This window comes from Macrotis lagotis, chromosome 7 (assembly GCF_037893015.1).
Source record: "Macrotis lagotis isolate mMagLag1 chromosome 7, bilby.v1.9.chrom.fasta, whole genome shotgun sequence".
NCBI lineage: Eukaryota > Metazoa > Chordata > Mammalia > Peramelemorphia > Peramelidae > Macrotis > Macrotis lagotis.
The window spans coordinates 211,677,462-211,703,973 of NC_133664.1; the positions used below are offsets into that span (position 1 = coordinate 211,677,462).

General features: G+C 35.7%; 1 protein-coding gene across 3 annotated transcripts in view; it reads left to right on the forward strand.

Annotated features, from left to right (window-relative positions):
- Positions 1-1,255: 1,255 nt before the first annotated feature.
- Positions 1,256-26,512, forward strand: part of YAF2 (YY1 associated factor 2) — a 106,270-nt gene continuing 81,013 nt past the window's right edge. Inside the window, exons 1-3 of one of the 3 annotated variants that reach the window (XM_074194729.1) lie at positions 1,256-1,452; positions 1,912-2,037; positions 24,288-24,373. In XM_074194729.1, coding sequence (XP_074050830.1) covers positions 1,427-1,452; positions 1,912-2,037; positions 24,288-24,373 — 238 coding nt within the window. In that variant the 5' untranslated portion in view covers positions 1,256-1,426. The remainder of the gene's footprint in view (positions 1,453-1,911; positions 2,038-24,287; positions 24,374-26,512) is intronic. The other 2 variants (XM_074194731.1, XM_074194728.1) reach the window with 2 other exon arrangements.

Below are 26,512 nucleotides of genomic sequence, written 5' to 3' on the forward strand. Positions count from 1 at the left end.
AGTACATCTTGCTGTTGCTTGGCTTTGATACTCCATCTCCAAATCTGATGATTTTTCCCTGGCTGTCCCTAAACATGGAATGCAGTCCATCCTTTCCCTAACCTGGTTTTCTTCAAGATTAAGATCAAATACCATCTTCTGCAAGAAGTCTTTTCTGTTTCTTCCTATTACTAGTGTTTCTCTCTTCTGAGATTATCTTCCCTTCTCTCTCTTTCTCTCTTTGCTGGTGACAGTTTTGAGAAATAAACTTAAGTACCCCAAAAGTCTTAGTATGTGTTTTTACTCTTTGCATTAATTTAAATTAGTCCTCACTTTTATGATTTGTTCTTTGACCCACTCATTCTTTACGATTATTAATCTCTAGATAATTTTTAATCTTGAAGACTTTCTAAAGGCTTTTAAAAATGGCTTCAAAGGTTCTTCACTGAATTTAATTTTTATTGCATTGTAATCTTTAAAAATTGTTTAGTATACATGTATGCATACAAATATATCTTATTCAGTTGTTTGTATGTAGTCCCTTTCATTAAAACATCGGTTCTTTGACCATGGCGACATTGTTTTTGCCATTCTTTGTCCTCAGCACAGAACCTGGAACATAGTTAAGTGCTCAATAAATGATTGATAATGTTGCTCAAGGGAATGGAAAGATAGAAGGAAGAAGAGGATCTCATTTACACAATGCATTAAGGAAATCTGGGCTCAAGGTCTTTTTAAATTTGCCCAAGGTTATGAAAGTCAGTATGCACGGGGTAGAAAATCTGAATGCAGATTTTTCTAATTTAAAAATTCGTGGTTCTTTTTAGGACACTATGATATCGATTTCAGAGGTCGTCTACCTTTAGGGAATCTCAGTCCATCCTGGGGAAGGAATGCGGCTTGAAATATGCGGTATGCAGCTGCAAAGTCCTACAAACCAGGAAAGTACACTTAAGACCATAACACCTTCCCTACCCCCCCACCTCGAATAGGTCTGGTGCTTGAGGTCTGCCATGGCAGTTTAGGTGAAGGAGTAAGACTTTCTGAGCATGTTGTCTTCGAGTTCTCTATTCCAAAAAACAAAACAGGCGACATAGGTCCCTTGCTTGTAGCCCGAAGATGCCCAGGAATAGGAAGACCAAGGAAGGTGGAGAACACCAGCTGCTAAGAAGAGGGGAAAGCCAACTTGTAAAACCCCCAAACCGAGGAGGCAGGGTTGGCAGGCTGGGGCTCGGGTTGGCGGGCTCGCGTCACGCGGACGGGAGCCGGAGTTTTTCAGACAGCTGGAGGCTAGGGTGGAGGGCCGGCGGTGGCTGCGCCTACCAGCTCCTCTCCGTGCCTCTCCCCGCCCCCTCCCCTGACTGCTTCCGCTAGGGGTCATTATCATTTGTATTGACAAACATCGAGCCAGAGACTTGGAGTTCCGGGGAGTATTTTTAGCCGAGCCATGGGAGACAAGAAGAGCCCCACCAGGTAACAGGGCCCGGCTCCGGGAACTGGTGGTGCGGGCCGAGCGGGCCGCTCCTGTGTTCGCCCGGACCCCGGGGGCCGCCTTGGCTCTGGGCCCGGGCTCCCGGAGCTGGCTTGAGCCTCTACAATGGCACCGCGATGGCGACGGGCTGGTGGGCGGCTCCAGCCGCGGCAGCCGCAGCGATCCCCAAGCCGCCCCGCTGGTTTTTCTTCCTTTGACTCTCTCCCTGTCGAGTCGAGCAGCCGCGAGGCTGGGAGGAGGAGGAGGAGGAGGAGGAGGAGGAGGCTTTGGGGGTTCGGGGGGGGTGGTGGTGGGGGAGGGGAGGGGAGTCCCTTCAAATGACTTTTACGAGACTGGTTCGGGGAGGAAGGACAGAAAGGGCCGGGGGTGAGGCTTGCTATCGCGGCTCTGGCGCTGGTGTTGACCCCCTGGGCCTTTTTGTCTCGGGTTGCGCGTTGCAGGCCGAAGCGGCAGCCGAAGCCGGCCTCCGATGAGGGATACTGGGATTGTAGCGTCTGCACCTTCCGAAACAGTGCTGAGGCTTTCAAATGCATGATGTGCGATGTGAGGAAAGGCACCTCCACTAGGTGAGTCTCCTCCGGCTGCTACTGTCTCTCCGTAGAGCAGGGGGGAGGGGAGCGCGGCGTGGCAGCCCCATTCCTTTTCTCACACATCTTTTTTTCTCATTTCCTCATTGTGGGTATAAGGGGGAAAGACAATATTTACCCGAACAGCCACTGTATAGCTCTCACCCCCTATTACAGACTCTGAATAAAAAGAAAGGGCAGGACGGAGAGGCGGCTGAGGTTTTGTGTCCCTATAGGAACTGGGTCAGATTAATTAGGCCCGGAGCCCTGAATTTGCGGTGAAATTGAAGAGGCTGTAATATTTTTTGCTGTATAGAATGAATTAAATATTTAAGGACAACACTATTGAATGGGATAAAGTCTGAGGTTTCTTCAGTAGAATATTATAGATCAGAAATAGTTAAAGCTGTGTTACGTCCCTTCTGCCCCTCCTCCCCTGACAAGCAATTTTATGTTACCTTGACCAGAATGTAAAGAGTAAATTGACCCTGTCTTATCTGGACTGAAGTCCAGATGGTTCTACATTTCTTGTCCTGGAGGGGGAGAACCTGTCTCTGTTTGAATTATATGTCTATTCTTTAGAGTAATTTAAGCATATAGACTGTGAAGACCACATTCCTCACTAAGGAGGATGGGTCAGTGGGGGGGCCGGAATCAAGCTAGGATAAATAGATGTTGGATTTCCTGCTCTTCATCCCCTTTTCTCTCTCCATGTTTAAGACAGAGCAAGGGGGTCCAGTTCTCGAGAATTGAATAAAACTTTTCTCTTCATACTTTGAGAAATCTCCGAGTTTTATTTAAGTGGGTAAACTCATCCCACACACTACGATTTTATGCAGAATACCAGAAGTACAAGTTTTCTCCCCAAATTTAATGTTGGCTTCATTGTGCTGCCAGTTTTTGATCAATGAGAAACCATTCAATCATTTGAAAGCAATGTAATTCATTTTCTCTTTTAAAAATGTGGGACTGTACTACGAAATATAAATTTCTCTTTAGAGATGAAAATCTGGTAGATTTAAATTTGTATCTAATTTCATTTTCTCTAATGTTCTTTAAAGATAAGAATGAAATAGTAGGTTAATAGCAATATTTAAGCTAAACAAAGTGGCCAAAAGTTCTAAATTTTCTTGAATGGCAGAACTTGTTGAACTACAAATGACCTCTGCCTATTTTCAGTTTTACCTGAAACAGGGTAACAATTCAGTAGTTCTCTGATTACCTTAGAAATCACTTTTAAGAATGAAGTACCAAAAAATCATTCAGGAAATTCAAAACCAGACTCTCCAGATTGCTCAACATCTATTTTTTCAGAGATCGTTAAACATTTACAGAAATTAATGCCATTATGCTTGTCTACCCAGACTAATAGTTTAGAAAAGATTACAAACTTGTGTGTCAATTGAGAATATTCCACTCACTTTGAATCAGCCCAACCTCTAGATTAGCAAAATACATTGTAAGCATACTAATGTATTTCAGTTGCCATAATTGAGAATCTAACCAAGTGATTAGTTTAAATATTCAATAGGAATTATATTTGTAGTATGAATAATGAGGTTCCCCCTTATTTTAAACCTCAGCTAATTTTTGTTAAAAGTTGATGAATAATACCCAGAAATAAAATCTTGACATTAAATCTAGAAGTTACAAAAGTATAGTAAGAGTCTCTCAATGACACATTTTGATTGTTTTTGTCATTTGTGTGATTTTCTAGACTGTAAATCCAAATCTATTCTGTTCTTTTGTGTATTAATGTCCACTTATACAGGAACATTTTATATATTGTTCTCTTTAAGAAAAGCAATAAAGGTTAAAAGCATTTTTTTTTTAAAGAAAAGAACAAGTAAAGGCCTCATTATACTTGTGGCAAATAACTACTTATACATACTATAAACATTTTGAGTATGGCAAGGGAGATAATGCCAAAAATGTAAGACTAGATTTGCATTTAGAGCTTAATAATACTGGTGGACTTAACTTTAAGCTTAATAAATGGAAGTTTTAGAAATTTTTGGTGCTATATATAATTCAGGGGTTACTTCTCTTCCAGGTTGTTTTATTAATGGAAGTTTTGCTTAAGGAGGACTCAGAGAAGAGAGTATAATTTGTAAATGGACAGAAACTGATGAGATTCTGTGGAGTTTACCAGAAATCTAAAGAGAAACAATCTTACTGAAAGTAAACTGCTTGCTCTTTCAATTTCTAACTGCCTTTCTCTGAACAGCCTCTTTTGGATTACAGATTCCAAGTTGAACTCTTGAGCTCTCATTTTCTTGCTTCCCAATCCTTAAAATTTTTTCCCCCTGAATCCGAAGCGATTCCTGTTTATTTTGTTCAAGTGGTACAGAGAAGTTTGAATTTTTAATAGGGCACTTACTGATTGCAAGGTGAAATGTTTGATTAGGTCAGGAGCCTGTAGCACACTGTGGAAAGACTAGGATTGTAGAGTTTGAAATATTTTTATACTACATGTCCAGGTAACATTTTAAGTTAACTGTTATTACTGAAGTCAGTAAGACTATAACTGAAAAGTCAATTAACTTGTAAAATGAGTTCAGTTTCGGATTATTTGCAATGAGGCCTGTATTCCAGATGAGACCAAGCCTCTGGCAGATGAAAATCTCCAAATCCTGTGTTGCTATATGTTTGTTTTCTTTGAACTAGAATTTCTTAAAACTTGGAATCTGTAAACTTAGATTTTTAAATATGTTGACAACTATATTTTGGTATAATTGGTTTCCTTTGTAATCCTCTGTATGTTATTAATGTAAAAACTTTCTGAGAAGGTGTCAATCCACTAGTTTAAGCTGAAAAAGGAATTTCTAACATTCACAAAAAACAGTCTTAGAGGAATTGACCATTCCTGAATGCTATTTATATTTAAGACAATATTTTTATTAACTCACTAAACTCTTTGAATGAATATTCACTACTATAATGGTGTATTTTTTTTTACTTGTTAACATCATCAGGAAAGATCTAATAATCTATTTAGAATCTTAAGTAAATGGATTTTGTTTTTCTGTATTCTATTTTTATTTAAGAGAATGATAAGATATTAGGAATTTATTTTCTTAGAAAGCTAGGAGCTTATATGTTTCTGGGTACATTCAACTTGAAACACTTATGTCTTGTGTGGTTATTATATACACTTTTTACGTGGTATTTATTAAAGGAATACTGGGAAACTTGAAGGTATTAAATTTTATTGTATTCTTAGAATGTTGATTTAATCTTCTAACTGGAATGTTTGATTCATTAGATTACCCTATAACTCAGCTATTTTGCATAAATGAAAATGTCACTTAATTTGAGGATATTTTACTATGGATTTTTTAAAAGATTTTATTTATTTTGAGTTTTACAATTTTCCCCCTAATCTTACTCCCCCCCCCCCACTGAAGGCAATTTGCCAGTCTTTACATTGTTTCCATGGTATACATTGATCCAAATTGATGTGATGAGAGAGAAATCACATACTTAAGGAAGAAACATAAAGTAAAAGAGCAAGATCAGACAATAAGATATCAGTTTTTTCCTAAATTAAAGGTAATAGTCCTTGGTCTTTGTTCAAACTCCATAGTTCTTTCTCTGGATACAGATGGCATTCTCCATTGCAGACAGCGCCAAATTGTCCCTCATTGTTGCACTGATGGAATGAGCAAGTCCATCAAGTTTGATCATCATCCCCATATTGCTGTTAGGGTGTACAGTGTTTTTCTGGTTCTGCTCATCTCACTCAGCATCAGTTCATGCAAATCCCTCTAGGCTTCCCTGAATTCCCATCCCTCCTGGTTTCTAATAAAACAGCGTTCCATGACATACATATACCACAGTTTGCTAAGCCATTCCCTAATTGAAGGACATTTACTTGATTTCCAATTCTTTTCCATCACAAACAGGACTGCTATGAATATTTTTGTACAAATGAAGTTTTTACAAAACCTTTTTCATCATCTCTTCAGGGTATAGGCCCAGTAGTGGTATTGCTGGATCAAAGGGTATAGGCCCATTTCTGTTGTCCTTTGGGCATAGTTCTAGACTGCTCTCCAGAAAGGTTGGATGAGTTCACAGCTCCACCAACAATGTATTAGTGTCCCAGATTTCTCACAACCCTTCTAACAATCATTGTCCTTTCTGGTCATATTGGCCAGTCTGAAAGGAGTGAGGTGGTACCTCAGAGATTCTTTAATTTCCATTTATCTAATATTTACTATGGATTTTTAACATCTCAGGCATTTGTTCAGTCTATATAAAGAATTTGGATTCTGTAATTGGAGTACCAGTGTTCAAATTACTCCTCTGATATAACTGGAAGCAAGTCACTTACTCTTTCTAGTATTCTGTTTCTTCATTCATTAAATGAAGGGGTTGAGGTGGATGACTTCTATTGTCCCTTTTTTCTTATGATTTTTCTTGTTCCAGACTTAGCAGTAACTACTTCATGCTCTCATCATAGACCTTGTTTATTCTAGACTTTTTAAAAGAAGCAAGAAGCTGAAACAATTTCTGTTTTTTGACAATTTCCATTTTTATGTAGTATCTGGATCACTAAAATAAGAGGTGTTGAGTTTTGCTGTATTTATAGCTCTGTGATCTTGTTCAAGTCACAACTCCTCTAGGCTTTTAGTTTCCTCAACTTTAAAATAAGAATGGTGAATTAGATCATTTCTAAGTTCCTTTGCAACTCTAAATCTATGGTCTGGTGGATTATTTGTGCTTTTTTTTGCTTTCTCTTTCCCAAATGACTTTCCAAAGTATTCACCTATCTTGCATAAACTTTACTCACATGGACCAGAGAGGTAGAAATAAGGAGAATATAAAAATAGCATTTATGACTCTTAACAGGGTCTGATTATCCACAGAATGTATCAAAATACTTTCACAACTTTCAATAATTTAAAAAAAGTAAATTCTTTTTCTAGAAACTTTTCTGTATGGTATCCATGCTGAGAATTTTCTGATTAAGATGTTCATTCTCCTAAGAGGCACCTAACCTATACTTTAGAAAGTTATTGGCTTTTATATTGAATAGGATACTAGATGGGATGCTATAGGTCCTCTTGTTGCAATGGTCATTGTCTCATTCCTTTTTCTTTTCAAATCTGGCAATTTTGATGATCATTTTTCTTTTTGGTTTTTTTTGTAAGATGGTGGGGTTAAGTGATTTGCCCAAGGTCACATAGCTAGGCAATTATTAAGTGTCTGAGGCTGGTTTTGGTGCTCTATTCACTGCGCCACCTAGCCACCCCCGATGATCATTTTTTAATACAATGTATAATATATACATCAAAAAGTTTTATCTGACTGGATCATATCTCTGCATCAATGAGAACATGTTATTGGTTATTATTGATTCTTACTATCTCCATCCTGGAGTCAGGAAAATCTGAGTTTAAACTTGACTCAGACTTACTAACTGTGACCCTTTGCAAGTCACTTAACCTTGGTTTGCCTCAGTTTCCACGTTTGTAAAATGGGGATAATAATAATATCTTTCTCATCAGGTTGTTGGCAGGAATCAAATAAGGTTTCTGTAAAGTGCTTAACACAATGCCAGGCATATAGTTGGTGTTTTAAAAATGCTCATTCCATCCCTTTGCTCCACTCTAATATTTATGTTGAATATTACAATGGCCTCTCTTTTTAATTTTTTTTTATTTTTAGGTTTTTGCAAGGCAAATGGGATTAAGTGGCTTGCCCAAGGCTACACAGCTAGGTAATTATTAAGTGTCTGAGACCAGATTTGAACTCAGGTACTCCTGACTCTAAGGCCAGTGCTTTATCCACTATACCACCTAGCTGCCCCTACAATAGCCTCTTAAAAAAATACTTCCCTCTTTTTCCTTTCCCCAGTCTACATTTCAAAATCTGCCATAATGATTATTTTTATGAATAGTCCTGGTCATGTCATATATTCACTTATTCTTTTCAATCTCTTCATCTGATATACACTTAAGCCATACTGGATTCCCTTTTCCTTCATGATCATACCTATTGCTTTTCTATTACTCATGCTCTGTGCCTGAAATGTTCTCTCTTTTCATATTTTCCTGCTGATTTTTTATACATTCTTTAAATACGAAAGCAAATGTACCATCGCCTTCATGAAGTTCTTCCTCATCTTCCAGGTAATTACATCTAAGACCTTCCTTTATTTTGTACTTCTATAATTTGATTAAACTATCATATACATTATTAATTGATCTCTATATTATTCTCCTGTTCCATTATAAACTCTCTGAATGTAGGGATTCTAGAGTCTTATATAAACTTTTGCATTTTCTCTAACACTTAGTATAGTGTTCTGCACACAGTTGTTCAATGACTACATTTGTGGTTATAAGTTTACTGTAGCATTATTTCAGAAGATGATAGAATAGTAAGTGGATACTGAAGTATTAAGATTTTACTTTGGGAGATTGTTTATTGTTATATTGCGATTGCATTATTTTTTAAAAGGTAATGGTGGGCATTTTCTCTTTTAGCTACTGTTATTGAATTTATAACTTTTGTAATATAGCAAATGGGGTAGCTAGGTGGCTTAGTGGTTAGAGTGCTGGATCTAGAGTTAGGAAGACTTGAGTTCAAATATGACCTCAGATACTTAATAACGGTGTGACCCTAGACAAATAACAATTCTCTTTGTCTCAGTTTCCTCCTTAGTCCAGCCTTCTCATTGGAATAACTGGAAATGGAAACCCAATCAATATTTATTGATTGATCATTAAGTGTTTTTTATATGCCAGGCACTGTGCTGAGGTCTGGGGGATACAAAAAGAGCCAAAAGACAGTTCTTGCCCTTAAACAGATCACAATTTAATGCAGGAGACAACATGCAAACAAATATATAGAGAGCAAGCTGAATATATTTAGGTAAAAATAGGCAATAACTAATAGAGGAAAGGCACTAATGAGAATTAAGAGCAATTAGAGAAGGCTTCCTGTAGAAGATGGGATTTTTAGTTGGTCTTAAAGGAAATCAGGGAGGTCAGTAGTCAGGAGTTTTCAGCTTTGGAAACAAAAAAAAAAATCCCAGAGCAAAGAAATGCAGTGTTTTGTTCAAGGAATATCCAAGAGACCAGTATCACAGGATCATAGGATAGATGGTGGAGAGTAAAGTATAAGATGATTGGAAAGGTAAGAAGGTGTTAGGTTCTGAAGAATTTGAATGTCAAAGAAACCTTTTTTATTTTATCCTAAAGGCAAGAGGGAACCTCTGGAGTTTATTGATTAGGGATCAAACCTGTGTGTTAGGAAAAATCATTTTAGGTCCTGAATGGAAGGATGGACTGAAGTGAAGTGGGGAGAGACTTGAAGCAGGCCTAGTCATCGGCGGGGTGTTAGAATAGTGCAGGTATAAGGTGATGATGGTGTGTCCTAGGGTGGTGGCTGTCAAAGGAGAGAAGGGAATATATTTGAAAGATGGAGCAAAGATGAAATTGACCAACCTTGGCAACACAGTGGATATAATGGAGGGGCAGTTGATGAGGGCGTCTAGGATGACTCCTAGATTTTGAGCCCGAGAGTCTGGGAGGGTGATGTAATCTTTTACAGTAAGTAGGATGATATAAGCCAAAGTCTTTCCTTCCTATTGATACCATTTGGATTCTTCAACTTGGTCTGTTTTTCTCTACAATCCTAGTATTCCCTGTGACTTTACTCCTTCTGTGGTCTTCTTACCTGGAACTTCTCTTTGCCCCTGAGACCCTTTTCTCTCTTTGCTGTTTTCTTTCAGAAGCTCCATTTTGAAGTAGAGTCCTAGTCCAGTTATCTTTTAGTCCTCTATACTTCTGTTACTTCTCACTTTGAAACTTCTCTTAATACATGTGGTCTTCTCACCTGGGAACATCTTTCTTTCTCTTAAGACCCCTTCTCCCATCGGATGAATTCCTTCTAGAACCTCCATTTTAAGAAAGGGTTCCAGGCTCTGTAATTCTCCTCCTACTTCTGACTTTCCAGAATTTCCTACCCTGCCCCTTAGGTAACCTCTACCCTCTTCACCTGCCCCCTTTCAACTCTCTATTATTCCCCATGTAGAATATAACCTCTTTGTTGGAAGGGTTGTCCTTTTTGCTTGTATTTGTTTCCTGAGTGCCTAGCACATAGGTAATATTTAATAAATGCTTGACTTTTGACTAACTGATCCAGGCATGAAAAGTTTTAGCAGGGATTTCTAATGGAGTACAGGAGTTGAAGCAGGCATTAGCAACTGATCTCCTATTTATTGGTATAGCCATGGTATCCACAAGCACAGTACTTGCAGTGGAATCTGACAGCAAACTTACTTTTTTTTTCCCCAACTAGAGCTGGTCAGTGAGTCTCTGGACTATGTTGTAACCATGAAGAAGAAACTACTAGAATTAAAGGAAAACTCCATGAAATTACATGGAGTAATTACTGAAGTAAATTTAACTTCATTCAAGATCAGAAGACACCCTTCTTTCAGGAATTTGATTGCACAGAGACTAGAAAAGTTGAGTTTTTGAGTTCAACAGGGACATAGTAAATTTTGATCCATCCTGTCATTTTTTTTTTTTTTTAGGTTTTTTGCAAGGCAATGGGGTTAAGTAGCTTGCCTAAGGCCACACAACTAGGTGATTATTAAGTGTCTGAGGCCGGATTTGAACTCAGGTACTCCGGACTCCAGGACTGGTGCTCTATCCACTGCACCACCTAGCTGCCCCCATCTTGTCACTTTAATAGCATGTGAATCTTTGTTTTAGATGTCCTTTTTTTTTAAAAGATTTTATTTATTTTGAGTTTTACAATTTTTCCCCCTAATCTTACTTCCCTCCTCCCCACCCTCCACAGAAGACAATTTGCCAGTCTTAACATTGTTTCCATGGCATACATTGATCCAAATTGAATGTGATGAGAGAGAAATTATATCCTTAAGGAAAAAACATAAAGTATAAGAGATAACAAGATCAGACAATAAGATATCAGGTTTTTTTTTCTAAAATTAAAGTTAATAGTCCCTGATTTTTGTTCAAACTCCATAGTTCTTTCTGTGGATACAAATGGTATTCTCCATTGCAGATAGCCCCAAATTGTCCCTGATTGTTGCACGGATAGAATGAGCGAGTCCATCAAGGTTGATCATCACCCCCATGTTGCAGTTAGGGTATACAGTGTTTTTCTGGTTCTCATCAGATGGCCTTCTGGTATTGTTAGATTCTGTTTTGTAATACTTTTGGCTGTCCTTTTCTGTTTTTTTGGGAGGTGAGTTCATCTCATTTTTATCAACCATTATGATTGTTAATCATGTATTTCCTTCTATCTTATCCTCTATCTAATTTTTCTTTCTTTGACCCATTCTCCCAAATAATGTGGTAAAAGAGAAGGAAAATGATTAATAATACTGCTCTGAAGTTAAAACAATCTGCATCCACTCTAATGTCCTTCACCTCAGCCTTTAAGCTTTCTTTCCTTTCTTTCCTTTACATTCTTCCATTATGATCCACCTCTAAAGATGGAACTTGTCTTGCTTTCTTCTTCTTCTTCTTCTTCTTCTTCTTCTTCTTCTTCTTCTTTTTCTGATGATAATGATGCTATATTGCTATTATGACTAATCTCTCCCTCTGACTCTATCCCTGCTCCTATTTTTCTACTTTAATAATGTATTTCTACACCAAACTTACATGCCTCTCTCTCTCTGTCACTGTTTCTCTCTGTAACCATTCTTTGTTTGGTTCAATTGAAAGTGAAATTTTTGTGATGGTTGCTTCCCAACATCCTTTGATGATGGTGATGATGATGATGATGATGTTAGTGTTGATGTTTGTCCTTCGTTCTTTTTTTTTTTTTTAGGTTTTTGCAAAGCAGATGGGGTTAAGTGGCTTGCCCAAGGCCACACAACTAGGTAATTATTAAGTGTCTGAGGCCAGATTTGAACCCAGGTACTCCTGACTCCAAGGCTGGTGCTTTATCCACTATGCCACCTAGCCGCCCCTGTCCTTCGTTCTTGAAGAATATCATGACAAGGACATGATTTGGATTTGAGTGAGGGAGTGTTGTGCTAAGTCACCAGTCACACTTTCTCTGCCAGAGCCATCTGATTTCAATGGCCATATATGAATCAGGACAACTGGAAATGACCCTAGATGTGAGGCAATCAGGGTTAAGTGACTTGCCCACGCAGCCAATAAGTGTCTGAGGCTGGATTCAAACTCTTAGTCCTCCTGATTCTTAAGACACACACACACATGCTCTATCTAGTGCATTACCAAGCTTCCCCTAATGTCCTTTACTCTTTTCTTTAATCCTTTTACTTACACATCCCAATTGTGTAAAATAGTTAGTTCCTCTCTATTCCCTAGTTTTTTCTTTTCCTCTATCTTTTCTTAAGATCTTTACCAGAAAAAACCCCAACTTTAGTTCCTTTGTCATATGTAACTCCTGCTTTGTACCTCCACTTTTGCCCTTGTCAACATTTGAGTTTTACAGGTCTACTTATTTCTGCTCCTTCATTATATTGTAAGTGCTTCATTATTGTACATTTTTTTCTGGTTGCTCCAATGTGATTGATTACCTTATGTGTTTTTCTTAATTCCTTTGCATTTAATCAAGAATGCTTAGAATTGCTGTTTCATTAATGGTTCCTTTTTTCCCCTATAGGATATACTCATGCTTACAGGATAAATTATTCTTGGTTGTAAGCTGTATAACTTTTTATTTTGGAATATTATATTACAAACTGTCTTCTCTATAGTCGTGGCTGCCTCTAAGCAGCCTGATTCTTAACTATGCATGATCCTATTAGGATTCTTTGATAGCTGAACTCTTTCCTTCTGACTGCTTGTAAAGTATTTTATCTTTTAACTCAAGAGCTCTGGATTTTTATTACGTTCTTGGGGATTTTTATTTTTGGACTTTCTTTAAGAAACTATCTGGGGATTTTTTTCTTTCTATTTTCACTTTGAATTTTGATGCTACTATTGGCATTTTTAGGTTTTCTTGAAACAAGGCTTTTCTTTTTTCATATATTTTCTTCATTTTTTAGTCTTTTGATTTTGTTTTAGTATTTCTCATTGTCTCCTGAAGTGATTGATTTTTTGTTTGACTCGTTTCTAATTTTCAGGAAGTTGGGTACACTGCTAATCTGTTTATTTTCTTTCTGATTCTTTCCTCTAGACTTCTTATATTTATACGTTCCACTATTTATTCCCTTACTTTCTTTCCCTTTATTTCTTCTTTCTCTCAACCCCACTCCTTGAACCTTAGTTGTGCCAGTCTAAAGCAGCCCACCCTCTGCTGTCTAGAGTGTCAGTTCCACAGACAATTGATTCTGTCTTAAATTTTTCTCAATCCTTATCCTACTTGACCTCTGCAACCTTTGACATTTTGGATTGCTCTCTTCTTGCCATACCTCTATCCAGGTTCTCCTGTCTTAATCTTTCTGCTCTTTTTTCCAATTCTTTTGCTGAATTTTCATCAAGGTCATCATGCCTGCCTACTCCTTTCTCTGTACTCTATATTTGGTTATCTTATCCCTGTCCATGGATTCTCTGTGCTCATTATTTTTAAATCTACTTAACCCAGCTCTGAATCACCCTTGTAACCCCTAGTATCTGATGACTATCTGTTAAACATCTGTTTGGATATCCAGTAGACATCTTAAATTCAGCAGGTCTAAAACTAAAGTTATTATCTTTTCCTTCTGAAAGTTCCCCATTTCAAGTCTTCCTTGTTAACTGTTGAGGGTACCACCAATTCCCCAGCTTTGATTAACTTGGTGTCTTCTTTGACTCCTAATATTTTTTCACTTGCTATGTCTAATTTTTTTGTCAAGGTCTGTCAATATTACTTTTGCACATCTCTTGATATTACCACCACCCTATTATGGGCCCTCACCACCATTGAAAATTGCTGATTGGTCTGCTTGCCACAAGTCATTTTCCACTTCAGTCCATCTTCTACTTGGCTGTCAAAATGATCTTCCTAAAGGACAAGTCTGACCATGTCACTTTCTTCCCCAATAAACTTCAGTGGCTCCCTGAATCAAATATAAAATCCTGTTTGTTGTGAACCTTCCATCGTCTCATATCAACCCAGATATTCTCATGGACTATTTGTACCTGCCCTATAATAGAGCATTTGGAGCTCATATTGTTCTGATCAGCCACAGGCAGACATATTATAACTTGTCTCTAACATAGGTCGTTTTGGTCTTCTTTGATAATGTAGGACAAGAAACAACCAGTCTGATATGTCTTCTACAACTTCCCCCATCCAATTTTCTTGAATTATACTTTGTGATCTTATGACCCTGGTTTCTTTACTATTCCTCATATATAATGCTCTTCTAATAAATCCAGGGATTTTCACTGTCTTTCATGCATGCAATGATCTCCCTCCTCTTCTCTACCTTCTGACTTCTTTCAAGTGTCAGCTAAAATCCCTTCTTCTAATAGAAACCTTTCCTTATCCTTCTTAATTTTAGTGCCTTACCTGTGTTAATTATTTTTAATTTATCTTGTATCTTACTTAGTTGTACATATAGTTAATTGCATAGTGTCTTCTCCCATTAAATTATGAGCTTCTCAAGAGCATGAACTGTTTTTGCCTTTATATCCCTAGCATTTAGAGGAGGGGAAAGGATAAATATTTTTTAGTATCCACTATCTGCTAGGCACTATACTAAGTACTTTTTATAAAGAGTATCTAATTTGATTTTAGTAAGTGACTGGCACATAATAGGTGTTTAATAAATGTTTATTGACTGACTTGCTTCATTCCATCTAGGAATTCTAATAGTCCTTGTGGCCTAACAGTTTTGCCCATAGATAACTATGTGAAATTAATTACTTTCTTTAAGCCTGTGTCCTAGCTATTCCTAGATCTCTAAAATTTCTTTATTGTTTGATTTTTTTTTATTTAGTATTTTCAGATTTATTTTCTGAGTTGGATCTTTAGGTGAAGGTCAGGCACTGGCTGCTTTTTTTATACTCTTGGATGGAATGATAATAATACAAACAATAATGATGATGTTTGTCCATTTTCAAAGAAGACCATGACATCAAGGAGGTGATGCCATGACAAGTACATGACTTAGATTTGAGTGAATGGGTGCTGTGCTAAGTCACCAGCCTCACTTTCTCCTCCAGAGCCATCTGGGACAACTAGAGATGGTCCTGGATATGAGACAGTCAAGGTTAAGTGACTTGAACCTTATTTGTACCAGGTCACACAACTAGTTTAAGTGGCAAGTGTGTGAGACCAATTCGAACTCTCATCCACCTGAATACAAGGCCAGTGCTTTATCTACTGTGCCACCTAGTTGCCCTCCAGATGGAATGATATGGTCCCGTTAGATACCATTTTTTATTATCTGAATTTCTACTGCAGTCCCTAACTTCCACTATGGAACAAAGTGCTGGCAGGTTCCAGGTCAGATTATATTCTCTTTGTACAGATAACTGAGCTCTTCAAAGTTTCAAGGGCTGTTCACTTTCATGACCTGTAAACTTTTAGGTCCACTTTGTAAGGTAGACAGTCACTGGCTTCTTGTTATGACTTCTTGTTATGACTTTAAAAATCCCTGTAGGTTTTGACTACCCTGGCGTTTCCCTTTGGTGCTCTTTAGGCTTTCTGATACCTGATTACAGCACAGTTCCTACAGACTTACATTGTTCAAAGATTGCTTCTGATCAAGACTGGAAAGCCTCCAAGGATTGTGCTTTCCCTTTCCCTTTTCTCTCATTGTGGTTTCTTTTTATATTTTATTTTTCTTAATATTTTCTTAATATTTTATTATTTTATATTTCTTAATAATTCAGTCTGATGTTCTTTCTTTTGGGGTCTTTGCTAGAATACATATCAGAGAATTACACTATTCTCTTTCTGTTTATTTCACCATCTTGACATGAAGTACCTGTATCATTTCCTTATTCAACAATCTTCATTGATTCTGTTGCCCATGTATTAAGTCCAATCTAGTATTTATTATTACAACCTTCCTTTCTATCCTTTTTTTCTCTCAGAACTCTTACTTTTATTCTGTATTTCATTAAAGATAGACATAGTTCACCTTGCCTTTGTGCCTTTGCTTTTACTGGTCTTCCCTCTTTTATGCCTTATCTAAGTTGTTCAAGGTTCAGTTTCTTTTCTTTTCTTTTTTTTTAAGGTTTTTGCAAGGCAAATGGGGTTAAGTGGCTTGCCCAAGGCCACACAACTAGGCAATTATTAAGTGTCTGAGACCAAATTTGAACCCAGGTACTGCTGACTCCAAGGCAGGTGCTTTATCCACTACACCACCTAGCCGCCCCCAAGGTTCAGTTTCTTAAGGTTTACCTGATCTATTTAAACTAGTCTTTGATGCTTCTGAACTCTTGCAGCACTTTTAATACTATTATTCTTTTTTTCTATTATTCTTTCATATTGTAATCATTTATATACTTGATGACCATGGATTTTGAAGGTAAGAACATTTTATATTGTCAGAAAGCCTGGATTCACGTGTAAAATAAACTTTATGTCTGACTTTGGACATGTTGCTCAATTATTCTCAGTTTCAGTTATCTCATCTGTATAGAAACGAGGTTTGACCAGAAGATTTCTAAGTTTCTTTTCAATTCTAAATCTGTGATCCTTCTGATACCTTTTAGATTATAAGTTATCATTATGGCAACCACTGTTATAATCACCTTTGAATGAAGATGTGCAGTATCTGGAATATATGTTGCCATTATGCCTGAGCTAACTCTTGTTTCTCTTGATATCTTGTTTATATCTATAAATGTACCAGTTAGTCTTCCCTTTCCTATACAAGCTCTTTAAGAGCAAAATTTTGTTTTTGTTTGTATTCTGGTGCCTGGCACTTAACAAAATGCTTATTAGATTCTATATGAAGGCAAAACAATCATGCAAATAAAGTCCCTATATGACTATAGCATAAAAGAAGCCAGGCAGATAATTATGAAACTTTTCTCTTATGCTTTTCCCAAATTATCATAGTCATTTTTATATGTGAACTGAAAATTTTCTCTTTCTGCTGCTTTTAATTTTTTTTCTGCTTATAATTTAACTAGTCTAGTTTGATGTTGTGTGGATGAGTTTGAAAAGAGCTGGTTAACAATTTGAGATTGTAATTTAAAAGTTTTCTTTTTGGATGTTCTTTGAAAGATTAGCTTAAATTTAGATTTGGTGTTTAAAAGAAATTGAAAAAAAATTCCTTCAATGTAAATTTGATATTTTTAAATTTTTCTCTTAATCTAAAATCTTTAGATATATACATTTAGGAATAGTATATCAGCAGTCACAATAACCTTTAACTTTATAAAGTGAGGAAAGCAATTTTGATTAAAGTATACTAGCTTTAATAGTTTTGCTCATATCTTATTTGATTGTTTACCTGAATGAAGCTTTTCATATGTGTGTGAAGCCCATGATATTCTCCTTTCAAATAAGAGGCATTATATAACTTAAAAACAAATCAGTGATTTATAAAATGATTAGCTAGCTGATTCAGACTCAGTTCTCCTGATTCTTAATCAAGAAAATTTTTTGCTGTGTCACTTTTATTCTTTTACACAAGTATCCATGGAAAATAACTTAAATGACAAATATTTATTAAGTACTTAACAAAGTACTTATTATATGCAAAATACCAAGTTAACTATTAGTTAATAGTATAAAAAATTAAAAGTTAATAAGAATTTGTTGAACCACTTGGTTTTAAATGGAGAAACATTATTAATGTCCAGGTTCTGCTTCTTGCTCCTGAGAGATAATACTCTATGGGAGAGAAGGATTGGGGGGGGTAAAGAGAAGAAAGTAGACAAATTAATAAGCATTTATTAAGTACTTCTAAGTACTAACCCTTGTGCTAACCCCTGTGGGCATAAAGAAAGGTTAAAAACCATTCCCATGGGCCACTAGGTGGCGCAGTGGATAGAGCACCGGCCCTGGAGTCAGAAGTACCTGAGTTCAAATTTGGCCACAGCTTAATAACTACCTAGCCGTGTGGCCTTGGGCAAGCCACTTAACCCCATTGCCTAGCAAAAAAACTAAAAAAAAAAAACAAAAACCAAAAAAATTCCCTTCTGTCAAGGAATTTGCAGAGATATTAGACAGTGACTACTGACCCAGGCTCCATAATAAGCACTTAAACATTCCATTTAACTTGATCTTAAGAAGATAATAGTTAAATTTAGTTTTTACCATAATACATTTTTTCTAGAGGATGACCTTTTTGTCTCAAATCTTCCACACACATCCTTAAAAGAAAAAGTCTAGAAAATTTTTAGACTAGAACAAAATGCTCTAATATTTTCAGTTGAATTAAAAAAAAGAGTTGTTTAATATACTTTCACATATTATAGGTCCATTTTATTTCCCTTTAGGATTATAATTTGCAGGGTAAATTATTTTGGGTTTTAAGTCTCTTAAGTTTTTTTTTTGTTGTTTTGTTTATTTTTTAGGTTTTTTGCAAGGCAAATGGGGTTAAGTGGCTTGCCCAAGGCCACACGGCTAGGTAGTTATTAAGTATCTGAGACCGGATTTGAATCCAGGTACTCCTGACTCCAGGGCCAGTGCTTTATCTACTGTGCCACCTAGCCACCCCCAAGTCTCTTAAGTTTTACTTTTTTTATATTATTGTTTTCCACATTTGAGGCAAATAAAATTATATATCATAATATCACATTATATTATCTTCAGATAATTATAATTGTGTTGTTTCCTTCTATAAATAGCTTATAAATTTAATGGCCAGGACTACATGTGGAAATGCAGGTCAATGATAATCTATACTCCAATTTAGCCTTATAAATTGAGGAAATTTACTGTGTAGTTTCATGATATCAAAGACTTCATAGTTCTCAATAAAGAAAATAGTTATAATGCATCAGCCTACATATTTTATTTTGAACTGTGTGGGATAAAAATCCACTTTAAAAAATGGAGAGACTCCTGAGCAAAAAAGAAAAAAATAGTTTATTTTGGCTTTTCTTGAGCCAAGTCTTACAAAGATAATGAGGATCAAGGGGCTGCCCCAAATTGACAGTCAAGTAAGATTATATGGCCTAATGCTATCCCCTCCTCCTCCCTATCCTTTTTCTCTGTCGACTCATTCGTTAGTCTTCAGAGTTACATTCTATTAGTGAAAATCTACCCCAGAAACAAAGAAAAGAATGAAGTTTCATAAAATATTACCTCATCATCCAGATGGTGAGAACATCAAAAAGACTTCTTATGACCTTCTATGTCTATCTAAATGAAATGATGTCTGATTATGCAAGTTCTTTTACTGTTCTCCTAGTCAGTAAAAACAGTCTTATCATCAAGCAAGAGGCTTGTGAGCTTCTTTGGAATGTAAAGTTTTCTCATGGGAAAAGTCTGCTCCTTCTAGTAGTCAGTAAAAGTAGTCTTATCAAAAGTTACGAGAGTGAGCCACCTGTTTGGAATACAAGGGTTTTCTTCTAGAAATAGTTTAAGAATAATAGTTTGTTCTTTCTTTAATATTTCTTAACCCCAAGAGGACTTCACTAGGAATATTAACCCTGAAATGGTTTCATTGGTAATATTCCATTCAGAACTTTTTATAGGTTATTGCAGAGAGATGTGAACAATCCTTTTTCTTCCTTTTACTTGTTTGTTGTCTTTCGTAATCAAAGAAGAACAAAATGACATTGCTATGTCAGGGTCAATATATAATGTGTCCAACTATAGCTACAGTTGATCAGATTGTTATGAGCTTAGAATACTCCAACACAGGTCTGTCACAAGTAGTCGATATGAACATTTGGAATGGAGATGGTTCTAAAATTTGCATCTCATGTTTCTTTTTAGCCACTTTGAAATATAAGAAAAGCCTGAATTGGAATGAGATGCATAAAATGATTAGAGTCTTCTAGGATTATTGGTAAATACAACAAAGTTCTCTTCTTAAATCTACTTGATACTTGAAATAGAAGAAAACCCTAAATATATCTGTTGAGTTCTTGTTCTTTGAAAATTTTGTTTTATTCTGTGAATTCAAGTAAATGCTTAAAATCAATTTTTTTTTCTAATTCAGCTATTAGTATAAATTCTTTTTTGTTTTTTAAAATACAAACTTTTCTTCCTCTTAAACATCTAGATTACAGCCTTTTACAGAAGTGTATTTTCCCATATAAAATTTAGCGGGGGGGAAAGAATTTGCTTTGTCTTTGACAAATGGGAAAAAAATCTCTTTTAAAAATTACTAAACAACATTTTATTAGCCTTTTCCCCAAAAGGGAAAATAAATTGTACTTGATTTGAAAGGTGGGGGGGTCACTGGTATAGGAAAGCTGTCATAGTCATTTTTGGAGGATTAACAATGCTGTGTGATCATTGGAATCCACATTTTTTTCTATTCCTTAACCAAGTTAATCTTAAGTAGTAACTATCATTTACCCTCTATTTTTATTGATTTTGAACTGTGGACTAGAATTTTCTAAATCCTGAGATCCAGTCACCCAGAAGAGATTATTCAATCACCTCAAAGTGATATCTATTCAGCAAAGTCCCTATATTGTGACTTGGAGAGATATCATATCCAACTCCTACCTGAAGCTTGGCACAAATAACATGAAAGATCTGTGGCAGCAGTCAAAATTGAAATTTTTGGTCCTTAGTGAACCAAAAACTCGATATGTGAGTGTCTACTGTAGTTAAAGCACCATGCTAATAACTTTGCTAATAACTTGGGAACTGCTTTCAAATGGTTTTGGAAGGATACCTTGGTAAGAAAGGAGGGACTTCTCAGTTCTTGGTAGGCTTTATATGCATGTATATTCAATACTGGATCTCAACATAAACACCATCTGTCTCAATGGATAGAGTACCGTACCTACAGTCCAAGAAGACCTGAGTTCAAATCCAGCTCAGACATTGACTATGGGACCATGGGCAAATCAGTGACCATGGACATTTAACTTAACTTTTGTCCTCAGTTTTCTCATTTGTAAACTGAAGATATTAGTAACACCTATCTTCCAAGCTTCTTGTGGAGATGAAGTGATATTTTTAAAGAGCTTTGCAAAATTTTAAGTTCAATAAGCAATTAGCTTTATTATTGTTATTACACATATCAGATTTCATATTTCCAGAAGAAATTACTTAATGAAATAATCTGTTTCATAGTATGACAAAGTCATGGAAGAACTCTTAACTCTATTTTTCAGTCCATTCTTATAAAAAAGTCTTTCTATATACACACACTGAAACATGAGAATCTATTATTCTTGGCCACATAAGTGCTTTATTTATAGTAAGTGCTTCAATGAACTAAATTTAAAATTGAATTCTTTTTAAATTTAAGTTATTTGTAGGTGCAAATATACCAAATGCTTCCAGTCCATTGAGTATTATTCTTTAAAAAGTTTGACTCTTCATTCCAGCTTTTTATAACTACAATTTCTGGTCATCTTGTGGATAGCTATTCATGATGCTTGAGTGCTTGGCCACACTGCTCTCCTGCCCCCCACCCCCATTGGGGAACCAGAATCTAATTCTAATGTCAACATATCTATTCCCTATTCTGTAAAGATGTTTGCTCCATAATATTGAGATGAGGTACTATAGTTCTAAGAACTGGAATACCAGGTTATTAACCTCACACTTGGTCTCAGGTAACTAGAAAGTTGGAACCTCATTCTTCAGTTTTTTTCTGCTTTAATCTTTTGGAGGCAGTTTGAAGCAGTAGGAATAGTGTTAAGTTTGAAATTAATCCTGGAGGGTCAGGATTGAAATATCAACTCTTTCACTGCCTATGAAGAGTGTCTCAAGGACTCAAAATTCTTAAATATGAAAATGGTTTGAATTAGATGACATCAAAGATACTCCTTATTTCTTAAATCAATTGCCCAGAAGTTGATACTTCCTTTTTTTTTTTTTTTTTGCAAGGCAATGGGGTTAAGTGGTTTGCCCAAGGCTACACAGCTAGGTAATTATTAAGTGTGAGGCTGAATTTGAACTCAGGTACTCCTGACTTCAGGGCTGGTGCACTATCCACTGCACCACCTAGTTGTTCCTTAGAAGTTGATACTTCTAAACTTTGGAAGTCTAGGAAACTAGATAATCAATACAGAAATGTGCCAGAGTAAAAGAAATAGATTGTAATTTAGGTAAAGTAGTTGAGCTTTGCTATGTAACCTTTATTATATGTTTTGTTTCTTTAAAAAGTACTTTGTCTGGATTGTCAAAGCTAGGTGGTGAGGGAAATCAAGGTGAGCACATAGAAATAATTGTTAGGCAGAACAATTAAAAAATAACATAAAAAAGTAGAAAATAATGTAGTATATTCCTAAATAGCCTTCATAGCTTGCTGCTAATCTGTGAAAGGGCATGGCTGTGGTAATAGCAAAGATTTAAGAAAAAGTTAGATGTTAGAAGTAATTTGAGAAGGAAGTGAAAAGGTCTGTAATTCATCTTATCTGTTTCCCTTCAAAATAATTAAAGCATTCGTGCTTAAGTGAAATTTTATATAGATTTTTGTTAAGTGGAAGACAGCTTTTCTGCTTATTCTCTGTGTGACCTTCAAGTTGCCTATTCTCTCTGAACCTCAGTGTTTTCATCTGTGAAATGAGGGGATCATGACCAATAAGTTCTTCAGGATGTCACTCTAACTCTTATATCCTGGACCTTAGTTCCTAATGAATCCAGATAAATAAAGAATTACTGTATAGTTTTTAGGGTTTCTTTTTTTTTGCAAGGTAAATGGGGTTAAGTGGCTTGCCCAGGGCCACACAGCTAGGTAATTATTAAGTGTCTGAGACCAGATTTGAACCCAGGTACTCCTGACTCCAGGGCCGGTGCTTTGTCCACTACTCCACCTAGCCGCCCCTGTATATTTTTTAAAAAACAGACTTAAAACATACTCTGCATATTAAAGTGCTTTTAATTGAAAGGCTAAAGATACAAGTGATACTCACTTAAATTAATGAGTAACATTCTTTGAATCTTTAATATCAATGCAATGAGTCTTTTGAGTTTTAATAATAGTTTGGCAGTTTCTATATATCTGATGTCAGTGAACTTGATTTTAGAAATATTTTGATAACTTATTTTACTAATATTAACTTCCTTTTTAATCCTATATATTTTGTTTTATGCATTTTAAAAAACATTTTGAGAAAGGATTCATAGCCTTTACCAGTTCAATTCAAAAAGCACCTTTTATGTGTCAGGGACATAAGCTCTACGTTACAAAGAAATGAAAAACAAAACAACAATAGAAACCTTTCACAACCCTTCAGAAAACAACTATGTACAAGCAAGGTACTTGCAGAACAAATTGGAGATAAATTCTCAGAAGAAAGGCATTATAGAATAATGGGAATTGGAAGCCAGGAAATAGGGATGAGGAAGGTGAGAGTTCCAGGTATGAAGGAGAATAGGTAAAAATATGTAGAGTTAGGAAATAGAGTGTGTTGTTTGAGGAATAGTAATCAGACTAGTATGACTAAATCATATTGCCAAAGAGATCTGTGATGCCAAAAAATGATAAGAACTCCTAAGCAGCTGGAAGAGTTTTAAATTTATCATCAAGCATTTATTAATTGTGTACTGGGCATTTATGACAGTATTAATTAATTAATTAATACTCAAATCTACAATCTCATAGATTCAGAAGTTTTCTCTAGTGATTCAGGTTGCAACTTATTTATGTGTGTCCATCCTATATGATTCTTATCCATGTGCTTCCATAATTTTGTCATAGGAACCCAGCCGACATACTGGAAACCTTCTTTGGTTTCTCCTAACATCACAATCTTTCACCTGTCATCCCTTGCCCTTGACAAGTGGCCAGCCCATCTTCTCTTTCTATCATGTAATTCCTGGATATCTTTTACTCTGTTATTCAGAGTACCTTCCCAGTTTAGCTGTTATAACCTAAATACTCCAATATTCTATTCTATTCATTGCATTCTGTGTACTACTCATTTTTAATTTTAATTTTGTGTGTTACTGCTACATAGTAATGCTAGTAACATATTAGTATTAAAAGATGAGCTTTACCATTGTGGTAAGCTTTGAGATCATGAGTTTTGTATTTTCGTCAAATCAAATTAGCATGCTCTTTACCTATTCAATTCAGGGTTCAACTTACTGTCCATCTGTACAGTCTTATCCAGATCTACATCTGATGGATAAGCTTTTTATAGATTGTCTCCCTAAATGCATGTATATTTTGTACAATGGGTGTTCTTCATCCATTTGATCTTTCCTGTGTGGATAGATAGTCCAGACTCCTTTGAGTGATTACAGATCTCTTCCAGGAGGCTCTGCAGTGTCCCGGGGCTTGATGTTATCAGCACAGTGTCATCCACAAACAGGAACATCTGGAGGACCTCACCATTTACAGGTAATTCCTCTTGGAATCTTCACTGGATCTTATCCATCACAGCAGATACCTTTGGCAAACACACATCTGCCTGTTTTATGCCTCATCTGTTTGAACAGAGTTATTTCAGTTGTTATATTTTAAGTAATTTTGAATTATTTTGATGTTCAAATAGTAGATACTTAATTGTAAAAGCACTTGTAAGGTGGCATCTTGTTCTACCAAATCAAAGACTTGAGTAATGACCAGTGGCATCTTATGTTCTCTGTGTCTTTAACTTTATTATAGACACGTGAATCATTAATGAATCCTGTCTGTAGAAACCTGCTTGTTTTTTGCATATAGCATCATCAGTACTTTCAGTTCATTTATAGATGACTTTTATAAAGATTTTGTATGGAGGGTATATGCCTTGACTCAAACCTGTGATACTTTAGGTTTAATTTTAGAACAAAATAAAATATATTGATATTATTCAACAAATAGCAAAAGGAAATCTGCTTAGCATAACAGGAGAAGGATATTCAATAAAGATAGGTATTAAGAACATCTTGAGTTTTTTTTTTTCAGATTGATAAAATGCCCTAGGCATGAAAGGGGGTTTCTGGAATTCATTGTGACTGTTCTGTAATATATTCAGGTAACCAAGAAGTAGTGTCAACTCCCTGAACCTCTGTCTGAGCCAACCAGGTCTCAAGCATGACTATCATGCCTATTAAGGAGAAACTAGCCTGATTTTTATAGAGACAAGAGTTAGAGAATATCCTAGCTCTTACTACAATAGATTATAGGTAGTATTGAACTTTTTTTCTGATATTTATGAGGTCTGAAATCGCTTCCATGCTTTTGTATTTTAGATTTGTTCTTCCTACAGCTCAGAACTCTTCTCTTTTCTTTAAGAAAGTTATTATCCTGAAGAAGCATGGAACTTCTATGTAATCTGCAATTCATTGGACTTTCTTGTTCCTTCTTTCTGAACCATGCTTTGCCATATACTTTTCCCCTTCTTTTTAACCTTCCCACTGAAGTCATCAAATATCAAATGCTTATTGATTTAATTTAAAGGGTCTTTTTAAGTACTTCATAAAATTTTCTCAAGCTTTTCAACCATGACAGCTGATTTTAGAATATTGGACTTTGATAGAATCTGCTTTTCTTGATTTTATTTTCTTTAGTGCTTTATCTTCCTCCTTTTATAAGCACATCTGGGTCTGTGATTTTAGGGTCTTATCCTTCTTGATAGAGGAAGCAGATGATCATTTTCATAAATTTTTCATAAATCATTTCCATTTTTTTCCATTCATAGTCCTTCCATTTTCATCCTTAAATAATCCTGAAATGACTTTGCTTAAGTAGGACAAAATTGTTTTAGTCAGTGTTGATATAGTTTCTATTGTCTACTTACTATTTTTTATTGTTACTTCATCGTGTTATTTCAATTGTATATTATTACATCTTTTTCTAATTTTTTAAAATAATAAATCTGATCTTAACTTTGATGGGTCATTGATAGAGACTGAACAAAACTGCTCACTCCAGGATAACTTTTATATCAAAAACATTTCTTTTTATGTGTGGTAAAATATATTTTTGTTATGATGCTATTAGGTAACTCATAAATTCTTTAAGACAGTTTTTGTGCTGAAGAACCGTGTAGCTTTGGTGTAATCGCAGATCTTTGTACTTTATCCTTCCTTCTTTCTGAACCAAGCTTTCCCATCTCCCTTCCCTTATCTTTTCTATCTTCCCATTGATTGTTTGGAGGGTCTCACCGAGTAATAGGTTTTTTTTCTCTATCTCTTCAATCTTGGAAACTGTTTTTCTTATATAAACTGCAGTTGTTTTTTGTGGGTTTTTTGGTGAATAATAGTTATGAATAATATGAATACAATAATATGCTCCTTTAAGATTTGCAGAGACCTGTAGTTGTGTTATATTTTTTGATTTATTTGTCTTGTAACAAATGATGAACAAATATTCTTTTCTTTGGTGGTACAATAAAATCTATTCCGCTAACTTTTTTTCTTTGCCTTTCTGATGAGTGAGCCATCTTCCCTTTTAGTTGAAATATCTTTCTTCCTTCTGATTTTGATTATAACAAGAATGTTAAGATTGATTCAAATTTTTTAGCAATATGTCTCCTCCTTGGTAAATGAAGAT